The sequence below is a fragment of the Coloeus monedula genome, assembly GCF_965178545.1.
Source record: "Coloeus monedula genome assembly, chromosome: 3".
Lineage (NCBI taxonomy): Eukaryota > Metazoa > Chordata > Aves > Passeriformes > Corvidae > Coloeus > Coloeus monedula.
This window is the reverse complement of record NC_138783.1, coordinates 104765008-104790735: the sequence shown is the minus strand read 5'-3', so window position 1 is coordinate 104790735 and position 25728 is coordinate 104765008. Positions and strand designations below refer to the sequence as shown.

At 41.5% G+C, this 25728-nt stretch overlaps 1 protein-coding gene across 1 annotated transcript in view; it reads left to right on the top strand.

The window, feature by feature from the left end:
- Positions 1–717: 717 nt before the first annotated feature.
- The window catches only part of MAP7D2 (MAP7 domain containing 2), a gene marked incomplete at both ends in the record, with an annotated part of 82897 nt that continues 57886 nt past the window's right edge, over positions 718–25728 (top strand). The window contains one exon of the mRNA XM_082278118.1: positions 718–760. Within this exon, the coding sequence (XP_082134244.1) occupies positions 718–760 (43 nt within the window). The remainder of the gene's footprint in view (positions 761–25728) is intronic.

Sequence of the window (25728 nt, the reverse complement as noted above, 5' to 3'; positions counted from 1 at the left end):
CCGGGGCCGCGTGCGCTCCGGTAGCACTGCTGTGTCTCAACGTGCTCCAGAAACAGCAAAGCCAGTAAGGGGAGAGCAAAAGAAGAACTCAAGGTGTGTGCTAAAATTTTGGGGAGGGGAGTTCAACCACTAGTATGTGAGTGATGAGGAGGAACAAAGATTATGTTTATTTCTCCCCTTCTAAAACCGAGTACTAAGTGGTCCTGCTGCTGCAGGGCCAGCCCGGCCTGAAGGGAGCCCGTGGGGGAAACCGCGACCGCAGCTGGATGGGAGGGACACGCTTGTGCCTTTCCCCGGTGCCATCGATTCATCCGAGGCCACAAGTGGCTGCAAACAGCGCACGCAAACACCTGGATGGGAAAATCTGGGAAAACGGCAGGATCCGACCGGAAAGCCGGAGGGTGCGTGTTGTTCGGCTCTCGGGGATAACCCGACTGAACGCGCCCGAGCACCAAAGGGCCGCTCGGCCGTCCTTCTGTCGGAGCGCAGCCCCGCAGCCGGAACGCGGACCCGCGACTCTCGGGGCGCTGAGGGCGGGGCGAGGCCCCACCTGGGCACCGGGCCCGCCCCGCCGCGCCGGGCCCGGCCGCGTCCCGCCCCTCCCCTCCCCGCGCCGTCAGGTGCCGGGGCGGGCACTGCGCCTGTGCGGCGGCCGCGGGCGCAGCCAGCCCAGCCGGCCCCGGCGGGACGCGGCGGCGGCACCACCGGCCGGGGAAGATGGCGGAGCCGGGGGCTGCGCGCAGCCACCCGCGGGCCACAGGTAAGGGATGGGGCTGCGGCCCCGCGAGGTGCCGGGGGACGGCGGCTCCCCTGCCCGCATCCCGTGGCTTCCCCCGGCGCCGTCCCGTCCCGTCCCGTCCCGTCCCGTCCCGTCCCGTCCCGTCCCGTCCCGTCCCGTCCCTTCCCTCGCCGCCTGGACCGGTGCTGCCCGAGCCCCGGGGAGGGGGCAGGTGGGGGTCGCTCCCTGGCAGGTGCCGCCGGTCCGGCCGCCATCTCGGAGGGATGGGGCGGCTGCTCCCGGCGGGAGCCGCGGCGGTGCCGGCGCCGGGCGGCCGCTCCCGAGGGGACACGGAGCGGGTCCCGCCCGCGGCTCCCGGCGAACCCCGTCCTTCCCCTTTGTGGTGCGGGAGGTGTTTGCCATGAGGTGGCTTTTGTGCCGCCGCGATTTCCCCGGCCGCCGGCGGCGCTGCCGGGGCGGGCGGGCGGCAGCTCGGCCGTGCCCCGAAGTGCGGAGCGGGGAGGCAGCGATTTGTAAACCTTGTTCTCGGCGGTGCCTGGGCCTGCCTGTGCCGGTGCTGCCCAGCCCGGGCAGCAAACTGGTTGAGCGGGTATCGAGCGTGAGCGCCGCACACAGAGCCCTTATATAGACACGGCTTCTGGTTAAGGTCCCTCCTCGCTGCTCAGCGAACGTAACTTTTAATTTCCGAGGGCGAAAAGGACGTGTGAGATGTGGTGGAGGTTGCTGCAGTGTATGGAGTAGCGCCTGACATGGGATCAGGTCCCCCAGCACCATGAGATGTTGGGGCCAAGGCTGGTTGTCGTGACCTTGGCTCTTGGCTTCACATGCAGGTGTTAGGGTGGGTCTGGCTGCGGTGTCTTCACATGACTTCCCCTGGGCTCGAGTGTGAGATGAGTGGTGATTAAGGTGTTATGTAGGTGCTCATTACACTTTTACCTTAATTATCTGGTATAGAGCCTCTGCTTTGTGGATGGTAAACCATCTAAACCTGATGCATAAGAGGGAATTAATTTCCCCGTTTGTCCTAAGCCACTGTAGTGACTAAAAGTAGCTTTACAATTGCTTTGGGAGATAAAGAAGGATTACTGTCCCGAATTTATGGAGTGGGAATCTGAGACTTTGACTTCTCTGAGGTAACACAGTGTGAGGAGCCAAGGAAGACGTTGGGAACACCTGCATTTGCTGCTCCTCACCCTTGTCCATGTGCTTAGCAGTTGTGGCTTCTGCTGTAAGGCTGTTGAGCAGTCAGGCACTTCTAGGGCTTGGGTTTCCATTTTTAAGTATTTCACACGGAAGACAGGAGAAAATTAATGCTTAGAAATCATATTTGTGAGGGTTTTTTTCACCTCTTTTCTAAAGTATGAGGAATTCTTCCCAATATTCACTTGCACTCTTCCCAGATATTTGTCTTTCTGTGTCTTTCTAGTTTATCCTTTCTAGCTTCAGCGGCAAGTGTTGTGAAAAACCTTCACTCCTTATATTGACCAGTATGTCACCTATTTTTCACCCTGCATGAGATTGGGAATCCACAGAAAAGGCAGCAGGTGCTATCATTAAATGGGCCATGTGTTGTAGAGCATGGACAGGCACAGACAGATGTAATCACTTGTGGCCAAGCATTGGCATTTGAACACTAATGCCCAAGCAAGGCAGCATAGAGTGGTCTTGGCCAAATTTGTTATGTTATTTGAATTGTCTGCTAGAAGATAATATATGATATGGAATAAAAGATTGTGTATGCGTGTTGTGTGTTACAGACAGCAGAATGGATGGGATTTGGATCTGCTGCAGCAGAGAATGAGGCTCTCTTTTGTGGGTCTTCCCAATTTTGTAACAAACACAACAGCTACTAACACGAGTCATTAATACAGATGTGGAAATGATGCTCTCTTGATTCACGTGTTTGTACATATGTCTTGGTCCTGGAGTCCTCATAGGGATAGGAAGAATCTTACTTCCATGTTCCAAAGTAAAATGCTCCTTCCCACGGTGTTGTCCCCCAAAAGGGAGACTGCCCCAACAACAGGCAGTGACTCTAACCACTGTTCCCCTTCCTGAACTTTGTACTTCTCTGGCAGCATCTGTGTTTTGATCTGTAGCATCCTCCAGTGCTGAGGGAATTGCTAGAATGGCAGTGCAAATGAGGCTCTTAAGACTGTCTGCCCAGACCAAACTGTAATAAACAAGCCTGCAATAAGGAATTTTTTTGCATCTCTTGGCTACTAGGGGAGAGAATATTGTTAGATTGTTTATAATGCTGCAAACAAGGAGCAAAATTCTGTGGCACAAGCAAATAATATTTGCAGAGCTCAATTATATCCCTTTGCCAAAAATCAAAGGCATGAGGCAAACAATAGCCTGAGAAGACACTGTAGGAATCTTTTTGTCAGGGAGAGTGTTAGGTGACCAAAATGTAGCCATTATTGCTGCTGCTGTCTATAGTAAAGGTAGTGACTAAAGAGCATTTGAAGGACAAATGGCTCAGTATTGAATCTCTCGTCTTCCTTTTTACTGCCCAGTGAGATTTGCTTAATGTATGTGCTGAGAGATTGAAATATTGGACACTTTGGTTTTCAGAGTAAAATGTGTTTGTTGGTCGGCTGCTTTTTTTCCTTATAGAAAACATGATCATGCCTAAAAGAATTTAAGAGGAAAAAATCATATGTTGTGCCATCTTAGACTGTATATCACTAAACCAGTTTGTGTGAAAGGAATTCATGTGTGGATTCCTTTAAAAATACTGTGTGGGTTCTTGATCTTAGTGCTTTTCCAAGTGATTTCTTATAGGCCAAAATGACTTAAACAACATATAGTTACACTCTTCTTTTTGTACTGTACTGTTTTCTCTCATATATGGACACTCAAGGTTGTTTATCCCCAAGGTTAATTCATGTGCTGCTTTTCATGTGATGTTACCATTTGCATGTATTTGCTTTAGTTCAGGGCAGTTTAATACCCTACATCCTCTCAAGGTTACTATTTCGGTATTTAAAGTATTGTAACATTGTCAGGCTTTGTCCTTTAAAAAAAAAAAAGTCAAACCTCTTTCCAAAAAAGTTAGTTAAACTGCAGTGAAGAAAAATGCCTTTGAATCCCAGGAGTAAAAGGAAGGTATATCACTTGCAGTGCACAGGTTAGGAAAGTGAAGCCTCTGAAAACTTTAGTGTTTATAAGACACCATTTTATAGTGTCACATACCTCCATCTGCTTTGGTAGCTGGTGTATCTGTGTAGCAGTGGAAAGGCATCAGGAATGCTTTTTTTTTATATTAAGTAATTATTTCTAGACATGCTAATTGAAGAAGCATGTGCATATTTAATGTAAATGAAACTATATGTCCTATGTGATGATATTGTATGAAGATTTATGTAGTAAGGCTTTTTTTAATCTCATGAATAAATAAAACACAATTATAACTTTCTTGGTTATCAGTCATTCAATGTATGTGGAGCAAAACTGACAGTGGAAATTCTTTAAAAATCTTATGTCTGTCATTCACTTGCAAATGCATTCTAAGGCTACAGAATAGAGCAAGGCTTTAAATTCTGTTCAATTCTGGACTACTCAGGTGACTGGGGAAAAAAAAAAACCTTACTTCCTTCTTGTGTGCTTCACCTTTGCAAGAAGGTCCCAGTGTCAGAATTACTGAGTAGCTTGTTTGGCTCTTCTCTTTTAGTTGTCTTGACTACTCCTCATGAAATCAGGTTTTTGCAGCAGCTCTCTGATAGGGCATTGCAGCTTTCAGCCCTTTGTTTGTGACTTACTTAAGATGTTGAGCAGATCCTAGAAGCAGTAACCCCCAGTTTAAATTCTATATCCATTTATGTAGTGCTTTTTTGGTTTTTTTTAAAGATACTGTTTTATGGAATTTTTATAAGTAACTGGACTGTACGGATTGGACAAAGATGAAGCTGATCAGGAAGCTAATGCAAATTTTGGAAATACTAACTGCATTTAATTACTTGTATTACACACTCAGATTTAACTTTCTTGTGGACATCTACTGGTTGAGAGGGAAAATCTGGATGATATGCTTAAATAGTGGAAGGAATAGTAATGCTCAGCCAAGGTTACCAGAGTAATTGAATGCAAAGGTCAGTACTGTAACAGGGGTTTTTTTAATCTGCCTGTCTTAGGACATTTCTCATAATTTCTGAGTTATTTTGCTGCAATTGACTCATGTTTGGTATTTTCATCACAACTTGATATATTACTGGTGTATTTTCTATGCCTGGAACTAGTGCATGTAGGAACATGGTATGTATCAGTTTTCCCATTATACTTGTGTTCAGGCAGCTTATCCAGTGAAAAAAGTCACTTGAAATCTTGGGTAGTCACATTGCCCTGGACTGACTTTAGATAGGCTATTTAGAAATACCTTTCACTGTGTCTTATCTCCTCAGTGATTAATGATGGTGATGTGTCGCTGTGTAAAGATAAGTGGGTTTTACGAAGTGGAAATCTAACTATTAAAATGGGGGAAAAACCATCCAAGATTATCGTTATATTGTTTAAAAGACTGTAATGCATCTGACAGACTTTGTACATAATACACTTTTGTTTTTCTTCATTTGTATCATGAAGCTGTCAAGATCCTAAACCCCTAGTGCTCTCTGTGGGTCTGAATATTGTAAGAATTTTAGTAAAGTACTTCTTGTTGCAGTTTAATAGGAATCAAAATGTTTCATATGGAGTTACTTATGGTTTTGAGTTGTTTTCTGTGTATGTACATACATAAAGCATGTACATTTCAGGCTTTCTACAGTTGTAATGAACTAATATATTCAAATGCTTGTTGGTCACTTCCTTAGTTTTCTTAATTTTTGTCTTGTAACTCTTAAATGCATAATCCACAGAAGTTACATGTTCCCTTAACTATTTAATATCTATGTCCTCTGTGATCTGAAGTTTTGTGAAGTATTGTGCTTCTTTTCATTTAATGTATTATTTGTGTGCGTGTCATCTTTGTTTGCCAAATGCCATATCAAACTGTTCTGCCCTAAATTCTGGGATGTTAATTTCACTTTTGCACTTGAATACCTGAAGGTTTTTGCTATTTCTTTCACGTGTTTGTGTCTGTTTTCCTTTGATCAAGGGGAATCTGATTATTCTTGTGATATTGAGGTGCTGCAGACAAACGTCTACTTTGCTGAGATTGATAAAGCATTTCTGTGATCTTTGCATAAACTTCAGTCACGCAGCAGGTAGATGCCCGTTTGATTTTTTAGCAGCTTTTCAGTGAGAAGGTCCAAAGCAGTGATGAATAGAAGAGGTATTCCTGATGTTGTGCAGGGTTTGCACAGTTGTGTTGTGGTATCTGTTTGCTTTAAACTGTTTTTCTCTGTGTGCTAAAGTTTGTTTTTTCACTGTGTTTTCATGTTACTTTCCTTGGCATAAAGATACCAGTAGCAAACTTCTCGTATTAATGTTTCATTTTGTTAAATTCATTCCTTTACAATATGTAAAATGCAACTTTTAGTGTTCCAGTGTTACACGTATGTGCTTTTTGATTGGACGAGTTGGAAAAACAATGTTGAACTCAATTTCTTATAATAATTCAACAGAAGAGATTGTTTCCTGTGCATCATATAATATTTAACTTTTTGAGCCCTGTTTTTCCTTATAAGAGTAAATACATGTTTGGTGCAGTGTTGGACATTCAAATCCTTTTTTCTGGTTTGTGAAAAATCTGGAAACTCTCATTTGTATGTATTTTGAGTACAGAAATAGATGAAACTGTCCAAGCTTTCTAAGTCAACCCCTTCAGTAGTAATTACATCTGTTGTTTTGTAAAATCATTCCTGTGGGCTTGCATTTGCCTTCCAAGAGAACCAGTCCCTGGAATATGTATTAACTTGGTGTGATGTGATAAGCATTTTAGTCTGGGGTGTCTTCTGCATTGGTACTTTGTGCCAGAGTCAGCTGCCTTGTTGGTCTTGTGCATGGTAATACATCTGCTTGCACAAAAAGGAAAGTGGATTTTATGCCCTGTAACCTTATCATCTTCACAGGTGTATTGTGCATTCAACCAGTCGAGAAGAAAGTATATCTAGTTTTCTTTGTTGGATAGTTTCTCTGAGATACTCCTTTTTCCTAGTAGCAATCTCAGTAAATAAAAAGAGTGAGAATTTATCACTTCTACCTAAGATTTTGATAGGATGGGAATGAGTGTGTTAGATAAAAACACATGACACCATGTATCAATTTATGGATGCCACTGTAAAAGCATCTCAAAAAATCTTCAAGAAAATAGTAGTAACACTACTACAGTTGGTACATCTTTGTCTGTTTTGATGCCAGGTGCCGGAGGTTGCATTGTGGTTTTGTTTCACTTAGGGAGATCTGGAAGGATGCCTTGCCCAGTTCAATGCATATGAATTATCAAATTACTTGTCTCGTGCCAAGCAGAAGCCATCAAGGCTCTGCTTTATTTCAGAAAAATGCTCATTCAAATATTTATAGTTTGAAATTAATTTTGGTCGTGGGTGTGGTGGAATACTGAAATTCTTCATGTGGTTAAAAGAGAAAGATACAAACTTTCCGAAGGTGCTGCGGCATGCCTGGGTTTGTAACCACAGCAGGAGTGCTGAAAGGGTCCGGGCAGAGCTCTGCTGCCTTCTCACTTAAGCAATAGATCAAGTGAGAGCTGGAAGAATACTCTAGTTTGAATAAACTAGCCTTGATTGTTGAGTTGGAATAAACTTTCAATATACAATTATATTGGGAGTAAAATAAACTTAATTTTCAAAAAACTCTGGTCATGTGAAACAAAAATATTTTTTTATGCTCCTAAGTTCACTGCATGAAAAATCACCCAAGAAAGGCCTTTCCTTTTGTCCCAGAAAGGAAAATGGGACAATACTGTAGTGTTTATCCACACATCATTACTGTGACTTTTACATATTTTAAATTAAGGGATTTAGTTTCCCTTCCCTTGGGAGGGTGGTATCAACACATGGGAGTCCCTTTCCTGTTGCTGGTGACTTGCCTGCATCTTGCCAGTTTTCATTCCCTTGTTTGTGTTGAATGTGGCATCTGTGTGTGTGTACAGACCTGCTCAGTGTCAGGGGAAAGAGACCTCAGGGAGTGGACTGGAATGTGCTGTTGGGGCTCTTAAAATGTTGACAAACAGTGAGATATTATGGCTCCCAAAATAAATGATGGATGAGGTAGTTGTCCTTTCCCTCTCCTGAAGGGAAGGGAGAGAGTAGAGCTTTACTTTCATGCTTAGTTTCTTGACTTTTGATACCGTGCATCAGCCACAGGGCGTATTTTTCGCATATGCTTAATGGTCTATTAATAGATGTAAGTATTTCCATTATATTTCCTGGGTTTAGTGGTGCTAAGTGCTGTGGTTACGAGTAAACAGGACACTTTTCAATAGTCAGAGGAAGTGGTTTAATGGTGCAGTGAAATAAGAGGGTGACCTTCCGCTGGCACAAACAAGTTTTTGATGAGGTTCTGGATGTGAACGCAGTGTTGCAGGGTTGTGGGCCAGGATGTGTTTTGTGGCTTGTTGAGGCCAGATTATGGCACTGAATGAAAATGTTTGAGCGCTGCATAGGGAAGAAATTGTTTTGAGACAGTATTATGGAGAAAGGTTGGTGGTTTTTTATGGCATAATCAAGTGACAGAACTGAAAGAAAATTTGAAACAGAAATAACTGCACAGATTGAGGTATTTACAGATGATGGGAATAGCTTGGTTTTCATAATAATTTTTATATTCTAAGGGCAGTTTTGATCTCTTTCCTGCCTTGCAGTATGTTTTCTCTGTTTTGGGCTGGGCTTTTTTTTTTGCCTCTGAGGTTTTGTAATCTCTCTTCTTATAACAGAGGTACTGCCTTTATGCAATCTTCCTTTAAGTCTCACACAGCCAAAGGATGTAATAAAAGAGTAAGTGGCCTATCTTTGAATTTTAATATATTTAATCTGTGATGAAGTTGTCCAAATCACATGTGAATGGAACTGAAAGTTACACAGTACAAGCACATCCACTTTCAGATCCAATTTTTGTCATGACTGGTCTGTTTGAAGTGCTGAAGATGAACTGAATACTATAAAGGAAGCCTTCATGCAACCAGGGTTCCTTGTAATGAGTGCTCCCTAAAGCATAGTGACAAGCTTACAGGCCATGTAGCAACCAAAAAGGTGTTTAAAATAGCACAATGATGCTCCTGGAAGATCACTAAATTCTCTGTTGATGAAAACCCCTGCACTGCATAGAGCTTCTGGTGCCTACTTGCTGATAATGGTGCATCTGTGCGATTGATTAAATGATAACCTACTAGGAAAACTCTTAAGATTTTAGAAGTTGGCTTTTTTTTTTCTCTGTAATGGAGTTTTCTTCCTTCCCTATTCTCATCCACTCACTCCTGCCTACAAGGTCATAAGGCTGGCCACATTAGTGAGAGAAACAGTGTCTCTCTCACTGCTGTTCTCCCTAGTGTCTAGAAAAAGTCATTAAGGGTAGGATGTAAGATCACAGCAAGCATACAGTATGCTTCCTAGAGTAACACAGATTATGGTTACAGAACTTAGAGATGTATCCAGAAGATGTATCTTGGCTATTTCTTCTATGTGTACGTATTCCCATGATCTAGCCTGCTTCTTGCTCTAATTTTGCAATTACTCAATACAGTAATTCTTGCTCTTGGTGCCCCAGCAGAGCTCACTCCAGTCCATTCAGCCTAGGGAGTAGAGGGAGAGAAGCTTGATGGAGGAGACTGGGCCCATCAGATGGGCTCCAGCAGGAATTGACCTCTCACCAGCCCACCTGCCTCCTGCAGTGGGAGCCCAGGGGGCTGAAGTAGCTCTGAAAATTTTCTTGTGGCAGCTGCAGGGGAGGCAAAGAGACCATGAATAAGAAAAAGGTGGAAAGGAAAAGAAAATGCATTCCATGCAATTTAACCTCTGCTTCAGGCATTACTGTTCAGAAACAGCGAATCACCATATCAAAGAGCTCTTTGAAAGGTAACAAAAACAAATAGGTTAAGGAATGTTTTCCTAGTCTTCACAGAAGCTCTTGATTAACGGTGTTGCAGTGTGATATACTTTCTTATGTTATAGGCTTGGAAAAATAGAGGGGCAAAAGTCCTCAAGATGGTTTTCTGATGGCTATTCTGCACTGAAATGAACCCAGATATCTCCTAGTCATGCACGCATCTTGAGAAATTCTGGTCAAAACTTTCATAGTATAAGGTAGTACTTGGAAGATGTAATTTTCATATTCTGACCTTCAGTCCCAATGGCTGCGAACTGTTGGATCTGATTCTATGAGCAATGTTTCAAGCTGATTTTATTATACAATCTTTCATAAATTTGTACAACTAAAAAGTCCCAAGAAAGAAAACTCTTAAAGGAATATAGAAAACGGCTCAGCAGCTAAAAGCTAGCTTTAATTCCAACATTTTAGATTTGAAAGCATTCAGCCACCCCTATCTGTCTCCAGCTGTGTAATCTAGTCCTTTACTTTGTGCCTTGCCAGAATAAACCAAATTTGTTCTTCTTGGGTGTCATTTGGTAAAAAAATGTAGTGTCACCATTGTCTGACAGATGCCAAATGCTGTTATTAGGGAACAGTGAAATAAATATACTTTTTTTTTTGTCGGTAGAGTGGCATTCTTTGAGTATACAGTTTGGGGTCTTTGGGAATTTTCTGTGTAGTAGTTGACACAAACTGGTAAGAACTGATGGTGTCAGGTTTGTAGAGGAAAAGATTTTCAGTGTGCATCATCTAACACTGCTTTGAGAAGGTGGAACAGGATTTGGCTCCTAGTTCTGGATTTAATGAAGCATGTTACATTGAAGTAATCTGCCCCTGAGTCTTCAAATGTTTCATCAGGCACAAGAATCTCTTCATCTTCTGCTGCTAGCTGTCTCCTTTTAATTCAGAAATGTCCACTGCATCAATTAAAAAGTACTAAAAGCAAAGACAAAAATATTTCTTTCTTGCCAGTTAGATGGTCCTCTTGCCTATGCACAGAAGCCATACCAAAATGTTTGCTTGCTTGTTTGGGATAACTTAATTTCAAATCGCATTTGTATTCTCAGGTAAGAAGTTCGGACACTGATCTACTGAAAAAAAAAGTGGGATTTTTTTTGTTAGTTTTGGTTTTTGTTTATAGCATTAACCCTCATTGAGATAGAGGAGGTGGGTATTGTTGGCTGTTTGTGATGATACACTGTAATTTTCTTTGTCCCATTGCCTGTTAGTCCAGATGAATCTATTTTTCCTTCTACTGTCAGCTGAGGCTTAGAGAGCAGCCTTCTCGAGTGTGTGTAGACTTGCACTTCCTTCTTCCCGACTTTCTTCTTACATGCACAGGACAGGATGTGGCTTTTGCTGCATCTCCAACTCCTCGTCTCCTTTCCCAAAATGTTAACTGGTTTCTATTACTTCAGCCAACTCAACCTACTCATCTCTCTCCTCTTTTCCCTTGCTATGGGTTGGCAGATTTTTCAATCTCTGACTCTGTATCTTTTGATTTGTATCTACATGTGAAACAAAATTCTGGAAGAGTGTAGGATTCCTGTGTAAGGGCTGACTTTCAGCTGGAGTGGTTGGCGATCTGGGGCCCCACATTCAGCAGAGCTACTTTCTGTTGCCACTATCAAACAAAAGCCTTTCCCTGTACAGGTGTATCCTGAATTTTGTTCTGCCCACAGTTAGTCTGTGTCAAATCAGCCCTGGAAGGAGCTCCACAGTCAGCTGCCTTTGCTGAGAATCCTATGATGAATATATCTTTCCAGTGAGGCAAGGTTTGGTGACTGATAACCTCTGCTTATTAAACCAACCAATTACAGTCCAAACAAGGAAGGTTCCTTGCCCGTTGGTCTGAAGAAGGAGCAGCTTGGTTCATGATATGTGGAAGTGGAGAGCAGAAAACAGGAAAAGTGGTATAAGCCTTGAGGTTCTTGAGGCAGCAGCTGATTCCTGATTTAACAGACATGTGGGATGCTGTGGCCCAGCCTTTTATACTGGGATACAGCACCTGTGATCTTTTACTCTACTGTAGCTGTGCTGCAGGGCAACTACTGCACAGGGTGGTTCTATTCAACTCAGTTCAGGTTCTAGAGAAGCACTAGCCAAGAGGGTGGGAATGAAAGTTCAGATGTCTAATTTGCTTTGAAAAGTATTCTAGTGTGGTTCTTGGTTTTGTGGGGTGAATATTTGCTATTATGTTTCAAGAACTGACTAGGTGAAATTAAGACACATCACTTGGGGGTTAGAACAATGTGTGGAACCCATTGATGTATTTTGGTCTTTCTGTGCTTACATCCAAAACTACTTTCACCTAATGAAGCAACCCTGGTGAGTCATTTTATTAACTAAAGTTGTAATGGTGGAGTTCCAGATTAGCAAAGGAAAACAAACCTGGAGTAAAAAAGAAATAAATTTTGAAAATCCAACCCAAACATATCTTTCATGTCATTATGTTTTGGATGTATACTTCATGATTTTAAAAAGTAACTAAACCAAGAGAGAATTGCTGACATGTATCATCATTGTATGTAGTTTTCAGAGGCCTTGTAAATGCTGCAGCTAGCAATCTTTTGAATGTACTCCTGCAATAATTGCTAAATATTAATCAATTTCTAAGTCTAGTAAGTGCATTTTAGGAGGCAGGAAACCCTCTTTTTTCATGTACTGCTGTTAATTTGTTCCTAGGTTTTTCACCTAGGTTTGCACTGTATAGCAAAGATAAATGACACTACTGGTTCGCTTCCATGGCAAAACATGATGCAGTCTCCACTTTCCTGGTTTGAGACCTTCCTTTGTCAAGGAAAAATGTCAGATGAAAGCTTGCTGGAAGAAGTAAAAATGTCAGCCATAACACTTAGCAAGCTTGAATTTTTTGTTCTTGATAGAGTGGGATTTATTGCACCAGGCTGTGGGCACATCTGGAGCTAAACGAGCAGACAAGCATGTTGCTGTGACTCTTTTTGCAGGGACTCTGCTGTTATAGGCTTCTGCCATTTCTTTAGTAGAAAGGAATTTGATAGTGTCAAGTGTATTGTATCACTAAAGCAGTGGTAGCTTTGCTGTTTTTCTCTAAGATTTTTCTGGACGATGCCCGAGTTAGGAGAGAGTAAGAGATCCTGCTGCCACCTACAGCATCAGCATTTACCAGATCTGTTCTGAACACATACATGCTGTCCTTCAGTGTTTCAGGATTTAAGTTACTAAGAGAGTTAGGGATAGCAGCAGTTATCTGAAAAAGCACCTTTTCTCTTACTTACCTGAGCTGTGGTTCTCATTGGGAGCCAGAACTGGAACCTACTGTCAGAGCCTTACATGCCCAAGGGCAGATTTTTTTCAGCAAATTTGAGGGGAAGGGAATTTATGAGACCAAGTACAACTGCTTAGTTTCAGATTTAAGAGCTTTCAAAGTAATTATAAAAATTTTCTTGTTATTTAGCTTTGTTTTATTCGACTTGACAAAAAATTCAGTGCAATATAAATGGGGGAGGGGAATCAGGTCATGTTTTGAGTGTTATGTAAAATATCCTTAAATTTTTTTGCCTTTGGAAATAGGATATATTTTAAAATCCTATACAGATTGCCTGTTAAGTATAGAGAACTATCAGCTCTTAACACTTTGCTTGTAGCATGAGGGTGTGTGCTTTTTAAAATGGCTGGCAGAACAAATTGCAGACAGGAGGAGAGGGGGGTTTTTTGTGTACAGCACAGACGTCTAGGAGATGGAAAGTTAAACTTTAGAACAGTAAACTATTGAGAAAGGTGGAGATTTCCCTTATTATTTTCACGTCTCATCTTTTAAAATATAGTGAGATGAAAGGTATTGTAGTTTCATTTGACTGACAGAATGAGAGTAGTAGTCAAATGTGTTTCGGGAGAGGAGGTTTTTAAACTGTGTCCTCATACATGTGTGTGGAGGCGGGGGTGCACTACAGAGCAGTGTATGTTGGCAGGGATAGTATGAACAGCCCACTTTATTTTAGGAAGAGTTGGAAGGAGTAGGTGTGAAACTACATTTTTTTGAGAAGCTGCAGAAGGAATGTAAAGCTGAAGGTAGCTGTCTCCCTTGGAGTCCTGAATACTTAGGGAAGGTGATAGTAAGGAAAGGAACAACCCCAACACAGGCAAATATTGTGCTTGATTTTAGGAGGAGAGGAGGTATGGGGTATCTACAGTTCGAAGCTGAGACACTGAGCATCCCCATGTCTTGTGGATGGACCTTGTGTTGGTGTATAAGCAACTGTGAGGCAGCATGGGGTTAACCTCAACTTGTTGCAATTAAGGAAAGCTTTCAGTTTCAAAAACTTCTCTGTTTGAAATAAGTCATGAAAATTTTAGTGATCTGATTTTTATGCCTCTGTTAATACTACTGTAGCCTAAGTTGTAAATGATGACCAACATGTACCACAGTTGAGGTAGCATGCCTAGGATTGACAGCTGTGATGTCAGTAGTAAGGAAAGAGTCCATTTTTTCATTTTTTTCTGCTTCAGATATACTTAGGTAAGTTCTGGCAAGTTATTCAGTGATTTCTCTGTGCAGCTGCCTGTTCTCTGAAGAACATTGTCAATGAGGAAAAAATGGTAGGAAGCTCACACTGATGTCTTGTATGGGAACTACAGAAGAGGGATTATTTAGTGCTATTTACATGTAGTATGTTCCTTTGGTAGCCGATGCTACCAAGACATGGCTGTGGTTATGTATATGTTATCAATAATGAGCAATTGGTATTGTTTTCCTTTATCCTTCTTATGAGGCATTGATACTTTTTTTTTTCTCCAATGTTGAGTACTCTGCTGTAAAAAATCTTTATTAGCTGAAGTCACTAACTCATGACATTTGTTCTGATGTTTCCCTTTCTACTTAGTTTACTTATAGAGGTTTGAGTTTTGCAAGGAAGACACTTTTGCTAGTCAGTGACTGTAACTTGATCTCCTAAAAGGGCATAGAGCTCTTTAATCATTTGAGTTTTAAAAGGAAAACAAAAAGGTGTGGGGGAGGGAGAGGAGACAAGACATTGGAAAGCAGGTGGGTATGTTGTTTTGTTTTTAGAAATGCTGACTTAAAAGCAAGAATGAAGCTCATCATTTTAGTGTTGAAACCCTGAAAAACTGTGGGGAATAAATAATAAGACACTTAAGCTAAAATTGAGCAAACCCGTGCTTAATAAAGAATTTACACACATTAATTAAACAATAAACAGGGTCCATATACATTTTTATTCTGTGAAGAAATGTCATTAGGAGAGCATAACTCATCAATTTTCATCATAGTCCTGTTACATATTTATTTATAAATGTAAAAACGTAAGGGGTTTGAGTATTGATTTTTTTCTTTCCTTTAGTCAAATCTGTGCTTTTGTGAAAGAATATTTTAAAAGGAGCATCCTGCTTCTGTTAGATGATCCTGAAAAGAAAATCGATGTATGAGGTTGCATACCGGAACATCTACTAGATATGCATTGACTTAGTAATCTTTAATCCTGCATGTAAACAGAAAGAAAAATGCTGTTCAGTAAGACTGTTTTTTTCTTACTGTTTGTTATTTTTCATCTTCTGGTAATAGATTTAACTTCAGAAGTTTTTATGTGCATATATATATATATCTATACACACACACAAGAGTTGCTCTGAAGTGCCCTGTATGTATTTGTACTTAGAATTCTTCTTCACAGAGTGGCAGGAAAGCAAATGGTGTGCATCCCTGTGGTTCAGTGGGATTTATTGTCATGATGGGAAAAAGAATAATGGGATTAAGATTAAATAAAGGTCAAGAATTTTATGTTGGCATTACTGCAGTGCTGTTGTTTCCTAGTGACCTTTTACAAGCATTGCTCTTGCTGTGCTTTCATTAAAGTATGAAAACTCTGAACTCTCTTTGGGTTTGTTTCTTATCTCTGAGGTTAACAGGGCATGAGTGCTGTCTATTTCATGCTGCTCTGAGCATTCAACTTGAGCAAGTGCCGAACCTGGAAGTGTATATTGGAAGGCTGGTACTATTACTGTATTAATTGGTTGAAATTCTGTTAAACAGTACATGCTAATGAACATTTACACAGGTTTGTCACAGGTGAAGAAGATACTGTCAAGTGCAGATTTGTCAGCGTTACATCAGGAACTGGTTCACTTCATCTATTTTGGGCATTCTGCTTAAATGTTTCAGTTCTGATGAAATTGGTTTTGAGGCTGTGAAATACAGTACCCAATATTTCAGTCCTTTGCTAAGATGCTTTAGCTGGTTTCTTCCATTCTTCTCAGTCCTGCTGTTCTGTCCTTTCATTCCCTTGAGGTCTGTTCCTCTGACAATGTAGAAGTGCTGCCGTCACTCAGGAACCCAAAGGCTGATTGGTGCTGTGTAGAGTAATATGTAATGGAATTGAAAAATATGAACTTTAGATAGTCTAATTGTTAGAACCCCTGATTTTAGAGTGTGCTCTTTTAGAAGAGATCCTTAGCTGAAAACTGATGATTAAGTGTCCCTTCCCTGAAGAGATCTATGTTCAGCTGCTTAATGTTCTTCGTCATCAATAAAAATGTAGAGTTTTGAGATTCCCCTGCCAAAAAGGAAAAATTTAAATAAAAACTTCCTCCTTTGCTATTACATGTGCAGTGTCATTTTCCAGCTGTTAATAGCAGGCAAATGAAAACAGTTGGTATTTTGAAAATACCTGTAGAAAATCCTGCCATTCCCTGTATGTGCCCTAATGCCTCACTGGCGGGAGAGTGCACAAATTGCATTACTGTGCACAATTAGGTTCTCTGCAGGAATTCATCTGACATCTGTTTACCATGGTTGTCTTAGGCTCCCTTTGAGTAGAGTGGAATAGGCACTTCTAAATTCCTCCCTCAGGAGGAAGTGACAGGATTGAGAAGTACCCTACTCACTGTAAAGCGAGTGAGAGGGAAGCTGAGAGCTGCTGCCTCTCGAGGTGAGTGTCTGTTTACTCGGGCAGCTGAAGTTAGACTGAATCTCACCCTTCCTGGTACTGTAGCTGTCCTAATGTAGTGCTCTGTAACTGAGACGACAATCTGTGAGCTGCCGTCCACTTCATGATATGCTGACAGCTGTAGGAGTTGCTTCACTACCCACACTGCTCAGGCTCTCAGGATGCTCAAGAGGCACAGGGCTGGTTATGGCCCCTCTGTACACTGTTGGAGCTGCTGCCTGTGTGCCAGGAGGCAGGAAGCTGGGTGCTGTTTACAAGTCGGGTTTACCATTTTTGTTGTGAAGGTTAAGTGCCAGTCTGCTCTGACATTTTCCCCTCTGTAGCAGTGTGTTGCTACTGGTTAGCAGTTCATGGAGCCACTGCTCAGTCATGGCTTTTCTCAGAAACCTTTCACTGACTCACACAGATGTAGTCAGTGGGACTTTTCCAGTGGCAGCAGTTTGTTCTGAGCTGCTGTCTTCCTTGGTACACCTATGGCCTTCCCTGGTGTGTGACTTGAAATGCCCCATCTAGGCAAGGGGAAAATGCTTGTGATCTGTGTGACTTGTATGATAGTCAGGATGTGGCCAGGAGACTGTTGGTGCAGTACCGCTAAGTTGGTTGTCGGTAATAATTTCATTCAAACCACTTATCACTTCATTTAAGTCTCTTCTTCATTTAAGAAGGCAGGCAAATTTCATAGGATGTTCTATTTCAATTAGAGATAGGTTGATGTGTTGTGAAAATATTTATCATGCTCTTGCTTCTCTGGCTCTGAAAGCTTATTTTAATCATCAAAAGAATTACTGTTCCATATATACTGTATATCACTATAACTTTTGACCACTGAGGTTACAAGTGCCACTTAAGCAAACACTATCTGTGGTGTTTTAGCTTATTGCAATATAGTAATTAGAAATGTGGGATAGAGGTTATGAGAATTGCAAATCCCTGTTTTAGAAAAGTCTGTGTAAGGTAAACTCATATATATATGGATTCCTGTGTAGCCTGTCAATTCAGCAAAGCATTTGAGACAAGGTTTGAAAACACTTAAAAAAAATACTGAAAATTATCAAGCTTCAGGCTTTTTATTTGAGTTTTGTTTTGATTATACAAGCTGTTGATCCATGTAGGGTATTTTTATTGCTAAATTGAGGATAGTCATGAAGACTAAGACTTAACATACTGTTGTCTTGGTTTGAAAGACAGGTGTCTGCTAAGGAAAGCAGGAGCCCCCCTTGGAATGGCCGATGCAAGCCCCCTTCCCTCCGAGTTATTATAATTTTGAAATGAAGGGCTTTTAGGCAAAGATGTGGGAAATAGGAATAACAGTTCTTTGCTATTATATATCTGTATGTGTATAACCAGTCAAACAAACAGCAATAACCATGGCAGTACCAGCAAACAATCCCAAACCCAGTGCCAGCCTTCTCGGCTGTCGGGCCCTTTCCCCTCGGGTGCAGTTCCGCTCGCAGCCGGCAGGGGCGCTGGCGGCTCCCGGTGAGCAGGGCAGGTGCGATGGTTCCCCCGCGGCTGCAGGGGGCGCTCCGGAGCGAGCTCGGGGAGCACGCGGCACTGGCGGCCTGGGATCCCGGGAAGGGATGGGACAAAGGCTTCACAAACCCCTGGGCAGCTGATCCCGGTGTCCGGGAACAGTTCCTCGGGAACAGCAGCTGGAACGGCAGGGACGAGCACAAATCCCGGGTGGCAGACGAGGTGTATCCAAGCGGGGAACCCCCCGGAGGTCTGGGCAGGCAGCGCGAGCGCGGCTACAGCGCAGCGAAGGCTCGAAGCAGCGGCGGGGCAGGGCGGCCACGGCCCGGCTCCCAGCGGGGCAGGGAAGGCGGGCTGGGGATCCCGGGGCTTCTGCAGCAGAAGGAAAAGCAGCCGAAGAAAGCAGCCTCCCTGTCTGTCCGAATGCCGGAGACCGACTGCCCACACACCCAGGTGAAACAAAGTAGCCAGCTCTTCTGTTTTTCTGAAGTACCCAGCCATTTGTTCCCTTAGCAACACGTATGGGGGAAATTCCTTTAACAGAAAAAAAGCCCCCAGGAGAGCTCCTAAAACCCCAACAACTGTATTAATTCTGTTTATTGGACCTTGATATTGGGTACATGTTTTGCTTATTATGTGCTTCCTGGTGAATGTAAGAATACTTTCCAGATACAACTAGAAGGCCACAGACTTAGCAGGCTGTGTAGCCCCCTGCTTTGGAGATGAAGCCATTACTGATGCTCCAAAACTCTGAACAAATGAAACCTCTTTTTCTGCATCATTTGCTAAATACAGGTAGTATTTAATCTTTGACCAGTTTTCCTGCCAGAGCTGCCTTATGTAATTTTTAATGCCTTATTACTATTATAACTGTAATCACTGGGGGACAGGGACTGCTTTTTATCTTGTGCTTTTAATGCACAGTACAACTCTGAGCCAAATATTAATGACTTTGTGCATTTTCTTCCTACGATAGCAAAGAATATTTTTTTTCTCCAGAAGAAAAAACAAAATCTATCAAAATAATATTTTGTTTGAATTCTTAAAACATGGTTAAACAGCAGAGTAAAGGAGTATATTGAAAATAAAGGAACAAGTGGGAAATATATCCAAACTAGACCATGGAAGAGAGCATAATCTCTGGAAAGTTAAATTTTAAAATTGCAAGACAAATATTTTTGAGGAGCAAACTGGCAAAGGCATAAAAAGAACAGTGAACATGTCACCCTTCATACAGACCCTGCCAGACTTTGTGGTTGCTAAATGGTCCACGTGTGAAAGAACAGTCAAGAAACATAAGGCTGTATCACTGAAACTTAGTTACTTGTTTAGTGTTCTGTGTGGAGGAGCTTTAGGGTGCTTCTTATCCAAGTCTTTCTTAAAATGGAATATACTTTAATCTATTGCTTCAAATATATTTGATGCTAGAGGAAATTAGCCTTAATACAAAGGTTTAAAAACTCTAGAGAACTGAAGAATGAAAAATGAAAGTTTTCAAGCAGAAAACGAAGTAGGTGAAATATGATACACTGGGAAGAGCCTATGAGCTTTCTGTAAGGTAATATATTTTGTACAATTGGGCTTCTCACAAGAGGTCCACAAATAGGCAAGGTGGAGTGAGGCAGAAGGAGTATGCTTGGCTTGTTTAAAAGATGTTTGTAGACACCTTCATCAAAGACACTAAACATCTTGAAAGCTCTTTAGTATCTGGTGATTTCATGATTGATGTGAAAAAATGTGTGAATACTGTGATGGGGTTTCCTGTTGATAGGGTTTTAAGAATAGTCATGTAAAGTGTAGTCACTGAAGTTTTTTAGAAAAATGAATACCAAGTGACTGAGCAGTAAATGGCAGATAAATTCCAGTGTACATTGGTACAGGTGTACGTCAGGAGTAATGCCTGTGGGGTGCAATATATAAACAATGAGGTATTTTGAATTACCCAGTAACACTGGGGAGGGTGGTCTTGGAGGAGGGCCAGTTGGTGGAGGATGGACCAAACAGTGGGGGTGACAGTGTATCAAATGGGGGGATTACAGCCTTCCCTGCAGAAAGTCCCTAAGCTTGTGAGGGTGGGTTTGGCTGGGATTCCTGCCCGTGCCTCGTGCCTGTGTCTTTATGAGAAGGGAAGTTGCCTGTAGCTGGGAACAGTCTTTTGTTCTGAGTGGTATTAATGATCTTTCAGAAGCTGGTTTTCTGTGGAGGTTTTCTATGCAATACATGTGAGTGAAACTTTTTTTAAAACCAGTAATTAAGGGTTTGTGATAGAAGTATTTCCTAAATATATTATTTATTTTTAGAGAGAAACTCTATTGGTGATGTTAGAATTATTGATGATAATTTTAAATAATTTAAAAAACATGATCTCTCTACAAAATTTGGCATATGTGAAAAGATTGACTATTAAAAATGCCTTTAGCCATTGTTTGCACTGTGAAGTCTCAAATATATTTGAAAGGTAACTTTCTGCAGAATATATGCAACAAGGAAAACTTTGTCAAGCCTGTCTCTTGTAAAATCTACAGGTTTACTCTGTATTTTGTGGTTTTTTTCTTGTGCAGATTAGGCATCCAATTTCATAAATATGTGACCATAGTGTAGACTTGCAGAGATTTTCAATTATCTGGTATAGCTAGGAGTAATTTTGAGAATGAAAATTTAATTATATAGAAAGCGTTCTCGTTTCTTCCTTATTCAGTATTTTCTGTTTTAATCAGATATAAATGTAATCCTCCATACCAAAATGAATTCTTTCTTATTGGTTTACATTCAAAGGGACTTTATAAGTTGTCTTTTAAAATCCTAGGGTGGTTTTAATCAAGATTAAACAACTTTCTTTTTTCCAGAAGCCAGAACTTTTTTTTTGTTTTTTGAAGATTATGATGGTGTTACTATTAGTAGTTTGTCACAAAACATCTGCAGTAATGCTGTTTCTGGAACATACATTGTCTGTTGCTTCTGAGTAGAAAAGCTTGTGATTTGTCCCATAGATAATCAGATGATCTTGTAATTGTGTAGTGGTATAAAGTCAAGTCAGACTTCTTCGGTCCTGTTTTTGCTTTAGGAAGTTCTTCGGTCCTGTTTTGCTTTTTTTTTTTACTGTGTTGATGTTTCAAATAAGGCAAATGGTGTTTCTGGTGGAGTTAAAATATCATGGCTTTTACTGTAAGTGAGCCAGTTCTTAATGAAGTTCCAAGATAAGTGGAGCTAGTGTATTGAACACCATCCAACATTTCCATTTTTCATCCTTGATTTCCTGCCCCCCGACCCCCCACCAGTTTCCTGCATATAAATTTGCACACATGACCTAATATGCTTTTTCTCCCTCTGTCTCTCACCTTCAGGAATGCAACCACAGTATTGTATTTGCTTGTTTTTCATCCTTGTCAAAATGTCCACATCTTTATCTCCTCTCTGTACTGTTATGTATGTCCTAGTTGTCCAGAACTGGTCTCTGCAAAGGAAAGCAATCCATGCATGTCACTTCCATGCTTGGCTCTGTTGGTTTCAAGTTCAAATCAAGAGCATTGCTAGGCTGTACTGCAAATCTACGTGTTCTCTTTAAATTTTGAACTGTGTTTGATGAAGCAGTATCTTACTGAAATCCTATTCTTACATGTCTGTTAGATGGATATCTTGTTTTTCCTTCAAATATCCCTGTAGTGTACAGAAGTTAGCTTCTCATTCTTGCATCAATTGGACAGGATTGGAACACTGTGTAAAATGCTGGCATCTCTGACTACATTTTTGCTTGTTTTGTGAATGCCTGTTCAGTCAAGACAAGGAAAAAGGGAGATCCCTTCCCTACTTTACCACATCCCAGGCAGCAGCTTTTGGCACCCTGCTGGTGGTGTGTCCCATTTGTCTCCCTGTGCAGCCCTGAGACTGCCTTCTGCCTAGCCCTGGTTCCTTGAGCTTGGCTTTTATGCCTGTTTTGACTACCCTTAGCCTAAAGCTGTACAGTCTGCTCTAAGTTTGGCTCATTTCATGATGATGCAGACTATTTCTTGAGCTTTTCTTCTTTGACCCACAGAAGAATTACTGTTAACAACGTGCAAAAGTACAGTGATATCAAAGAACTGAAGTTTTGACCCTTGAAAAGGGGCACAGTGCTCTGAACCCCTCTAGGCCTCTGGGATGTGCACATTAAGGGAATTTTCACTGGATTACTGTAAAAGATTGACTGGCTTTGTAAAGTATTTTGAACTAGGGCTTGAGTGACTGCAGAGTATACAAACTAGAATTTTAAGAGCATGTATTAATTCCTCTTATAATACCCTAAATTTGTCTTCCCACATACACTATTTGCTTCTGTTTTTCTTTTTAAAAGCTTTTTTTGCCTCTGGAGGCTTTCAAAGTGATGCTCTTTCTTCCCTAGGTTCCATATGCCAAAATAGTTAGCTTGGTCTGGATTTTTTTGTGTGCACATGATGGAGGATGCAGCTGCATGCTTTATTAATGTGCTCCTCAGTGTTCCCAAACAAGTAAGATAAATAAGTAAAATAAAATGGTCTCAGTTACTCCAAGTAAAAGCCCTTCCTCCTTGCCCTGTAGAGCCATCTGTGTCCTGGATTTTGATTTACACAATGATGTTCTTAAGCAAAGACCAGGGCAGTGATTGTCCCCCTGTACTTGGCACTGTTGAGGCTGCACCTCAAGTCCTGTGTCCATTTCCGGACCCCTCACTACAACAAAGACATTGAGGGGCTGGAGCATGTCCAGGGAAGGGCAACACAGCTGGGGAAGGGTCTGGAGAGTAAGTCAGTGAGGAGCAGCTGCATCTCTTTAGCCTGGAGGAAAGGGAGCTCAGGGGAGACCTTACCACTCTCTGAAACTACCTGAAAGGACGTGTAGCCAGGTGGGGGTCAGACTTGCAGGCAGCCAGTGACGGGAGTAGAGGAAATGGCTTCAAGTTGTCAAGGGAGGTTCAGGTTAGCTATTAGGAAGAATTTCTTCACTGAAAGGGTTGTCAGACATTGGAACAGGCTCCCTTGTGAAGTAGTGGAGTCATCACCTCTGGATGGGTTCAAGGAATGACTGCTTTAGTTAACGGGGTAGTGTTCAGTCAAAGACTGGACTCAATGATCTTGGAGTTTTTTCCAACCTGAACAATTTTATGATTCAATGAAAAGGGTATACATTTGAGTGTATGGATAAAGTTGAAATACTGCAACAGATTTAACAGTATGAAAGAAATTAGTTTTCATACATACACATAGCATTGTGTTTAAGTGTATGATTAATTAAATAAATTCAAGCATTAGACAAAATCATAAATCAGGCACATCAGGTTGTGTGGATTAGGTATAAACTTCCCTAATTTAGGCAGGTCAACCCTCATCTCTTAGCTTTAAAGACCTATGATGTCACCTCCCTCTCATGGGTCAGACAGTTGCCTGCTCCACCTGTAACCTGCCAAACCACTCCAAGGCAGAGGTGATGGTGCAGAAGTGCTGTGGGGTTGGGTGTGCTGCTCGGGGTGTCTTTTACTTTCCTTGCACTAGCAGTGCACAGGGTGGCCCTCCTATACCTCTCTGCCTTGCCCAGTCAGTGAACAGTCCAGTCAGTGTGCAGTCATTCACCTTTCCAGGGCAGGCAGGAAGGTGAGGGATCTGCTTTGCCTTTGTGCAAACGTAAAACAGAAATCCCCAAACAGGATCTGCTGCTTGTCAGCTTGGGCTGTTTTGGTTAGGCATACTCTGGACTGCATGTACCTACACACACACACAATTTAGTAATTCTGTTCCCAAGGCGAAATATTTCTACTTGAAGCTATTTTGGTACAGTGAGTAGGATGAAAATTTTCTTACGAAGCCTTAAAAAGTAGTCAGAAAACAACCTAGTATTTTCAAATACCACACTTGAGTGTGTGACAGACTTGCTGGGTGAGTAATCTACATGAGTTATCTGCAGAATACTCATCACCATGGCATTGGAATACTAAATCATGCGTGGTGTAGATTCATAGACTCTCTAGGGACTCTGATGGTCTGTTCTTTGTTTCTCGGGTGCCCAGCAGCCCTGCAGTGTAGCTGCACATTGCTAGGATGTTATATGGAGTAGGTAATTCTTCCAAATACATTTCAGAGGGGCAGCCTGAACATGAGCCTTGCTGCAGCAGTGTGGAGGTATTCCTAGCTGTCACAGGCAGCAAGCCAGTCCTCTTTGAGACACAGTCTTGCATGTGGCCACTAATGGATTTCTGCACCTGCACAGAGCCTTCCTGATTGTGGCTGCGGGAATCCAACTGTACAGATCCATTGCAGGATAAAAGCACATAGCTATGTGATCCAATAGACCTCCCTCACTCCTGGAGTACATCTGATATGTCAGGTCTACAATGTAATGGCTGGTAAGTCTTTTTTTGCTGTAGAAGTTTTAAAGCAGAGCTGTGATACTTCAGGCTGCAACTACTCACAAAATCCCTTAATTATGTCTTGGTATGGTAATGTCTTAATTCCTTTTAAATAAATTGACTCCCCAGGAAAAGGTGTTATACTGAGAATGAGCTTCATTTACAAATAAGTGAATTTCATAACAGCTTGAATGCCTTATGTTGAGCTGATTATTTCTGATTTAATGAATAATGGAAGAACTGGAGGACACTTCATGGTGGGTTTTTTGTTTTGTTTTTTAATTGCATAATTTGATAAACCTAGTAGATTTTAATAATTATGAAATCAGAGACAAGCTCCTGTTGCCCAAATCAGTATCCCACATTTTGGAAATAAGTGGGTGCAATTCACACTTCCTCAAGCCAGTTGACTAGGGCATATCTATAAAATTATGAAGATCCATTGCACTTGCAAAAAAATGGGTATTTTTGTATGGAAATTAGATTCTGAGCACCAGAAGGCAGTTATCAAAAATACCATTTGCTCGGCTGCTGTAAGCTGGCCCAGTTCCTCTCCTGTGGCTTGTATCTTGAAATGAAAGCAATACAGTTACTTCTCACACTGCTGTGGTTCCAATCAGATATGTAGCTGTGCTGATTATCACTACTCAAATGTGCCTGGTTTTGGTTGCCCTATTGCCCTAGGAAAATAATGCCCAGTATGTTGGTTATTTTTGTTACTGAATTTGAAGCTGCTGTAACATAGAAGCAATAGTATCCAAATTATCTCCTCTGCTATAATTATGTGTAGTAGATGAGTGCCTAGTACTACTTACTGCAAAAGGGAATTTGTTCTGAAATTGACTGTAAAGTGCTATAAAAACATTCCTTTAGTAAAGAGGCAATTTTCTTTTTAAAGGACTGTGTGCAGGCTCATTCCAAATTAGCTACATTAAGGTAATCACAATATTCATGAAGTAAAATCAGTGTATGTTTTGTGTACAGATGCTCAAGGGCATCCTTTTGCGTTGAAATGATGGCTGCAGGACTAGTAACTGAAAGAACTCTTTTGTTGTGGGTGGGTTTTTTGGTGTGGTTTTTTTGTTTCTTTCTTTTTTTTAATTTTTACTCTGATGTTATTTATAAAGGAGCAGATCTGCAAAGTTGAGTGTGTTCCTTCTTGCTTTCAGTGATGTAGAGCGATAATGTGAAGCTTTTAATTGGCCTGTAAGTTGGGCCTCCGCTATGTGTGTGTT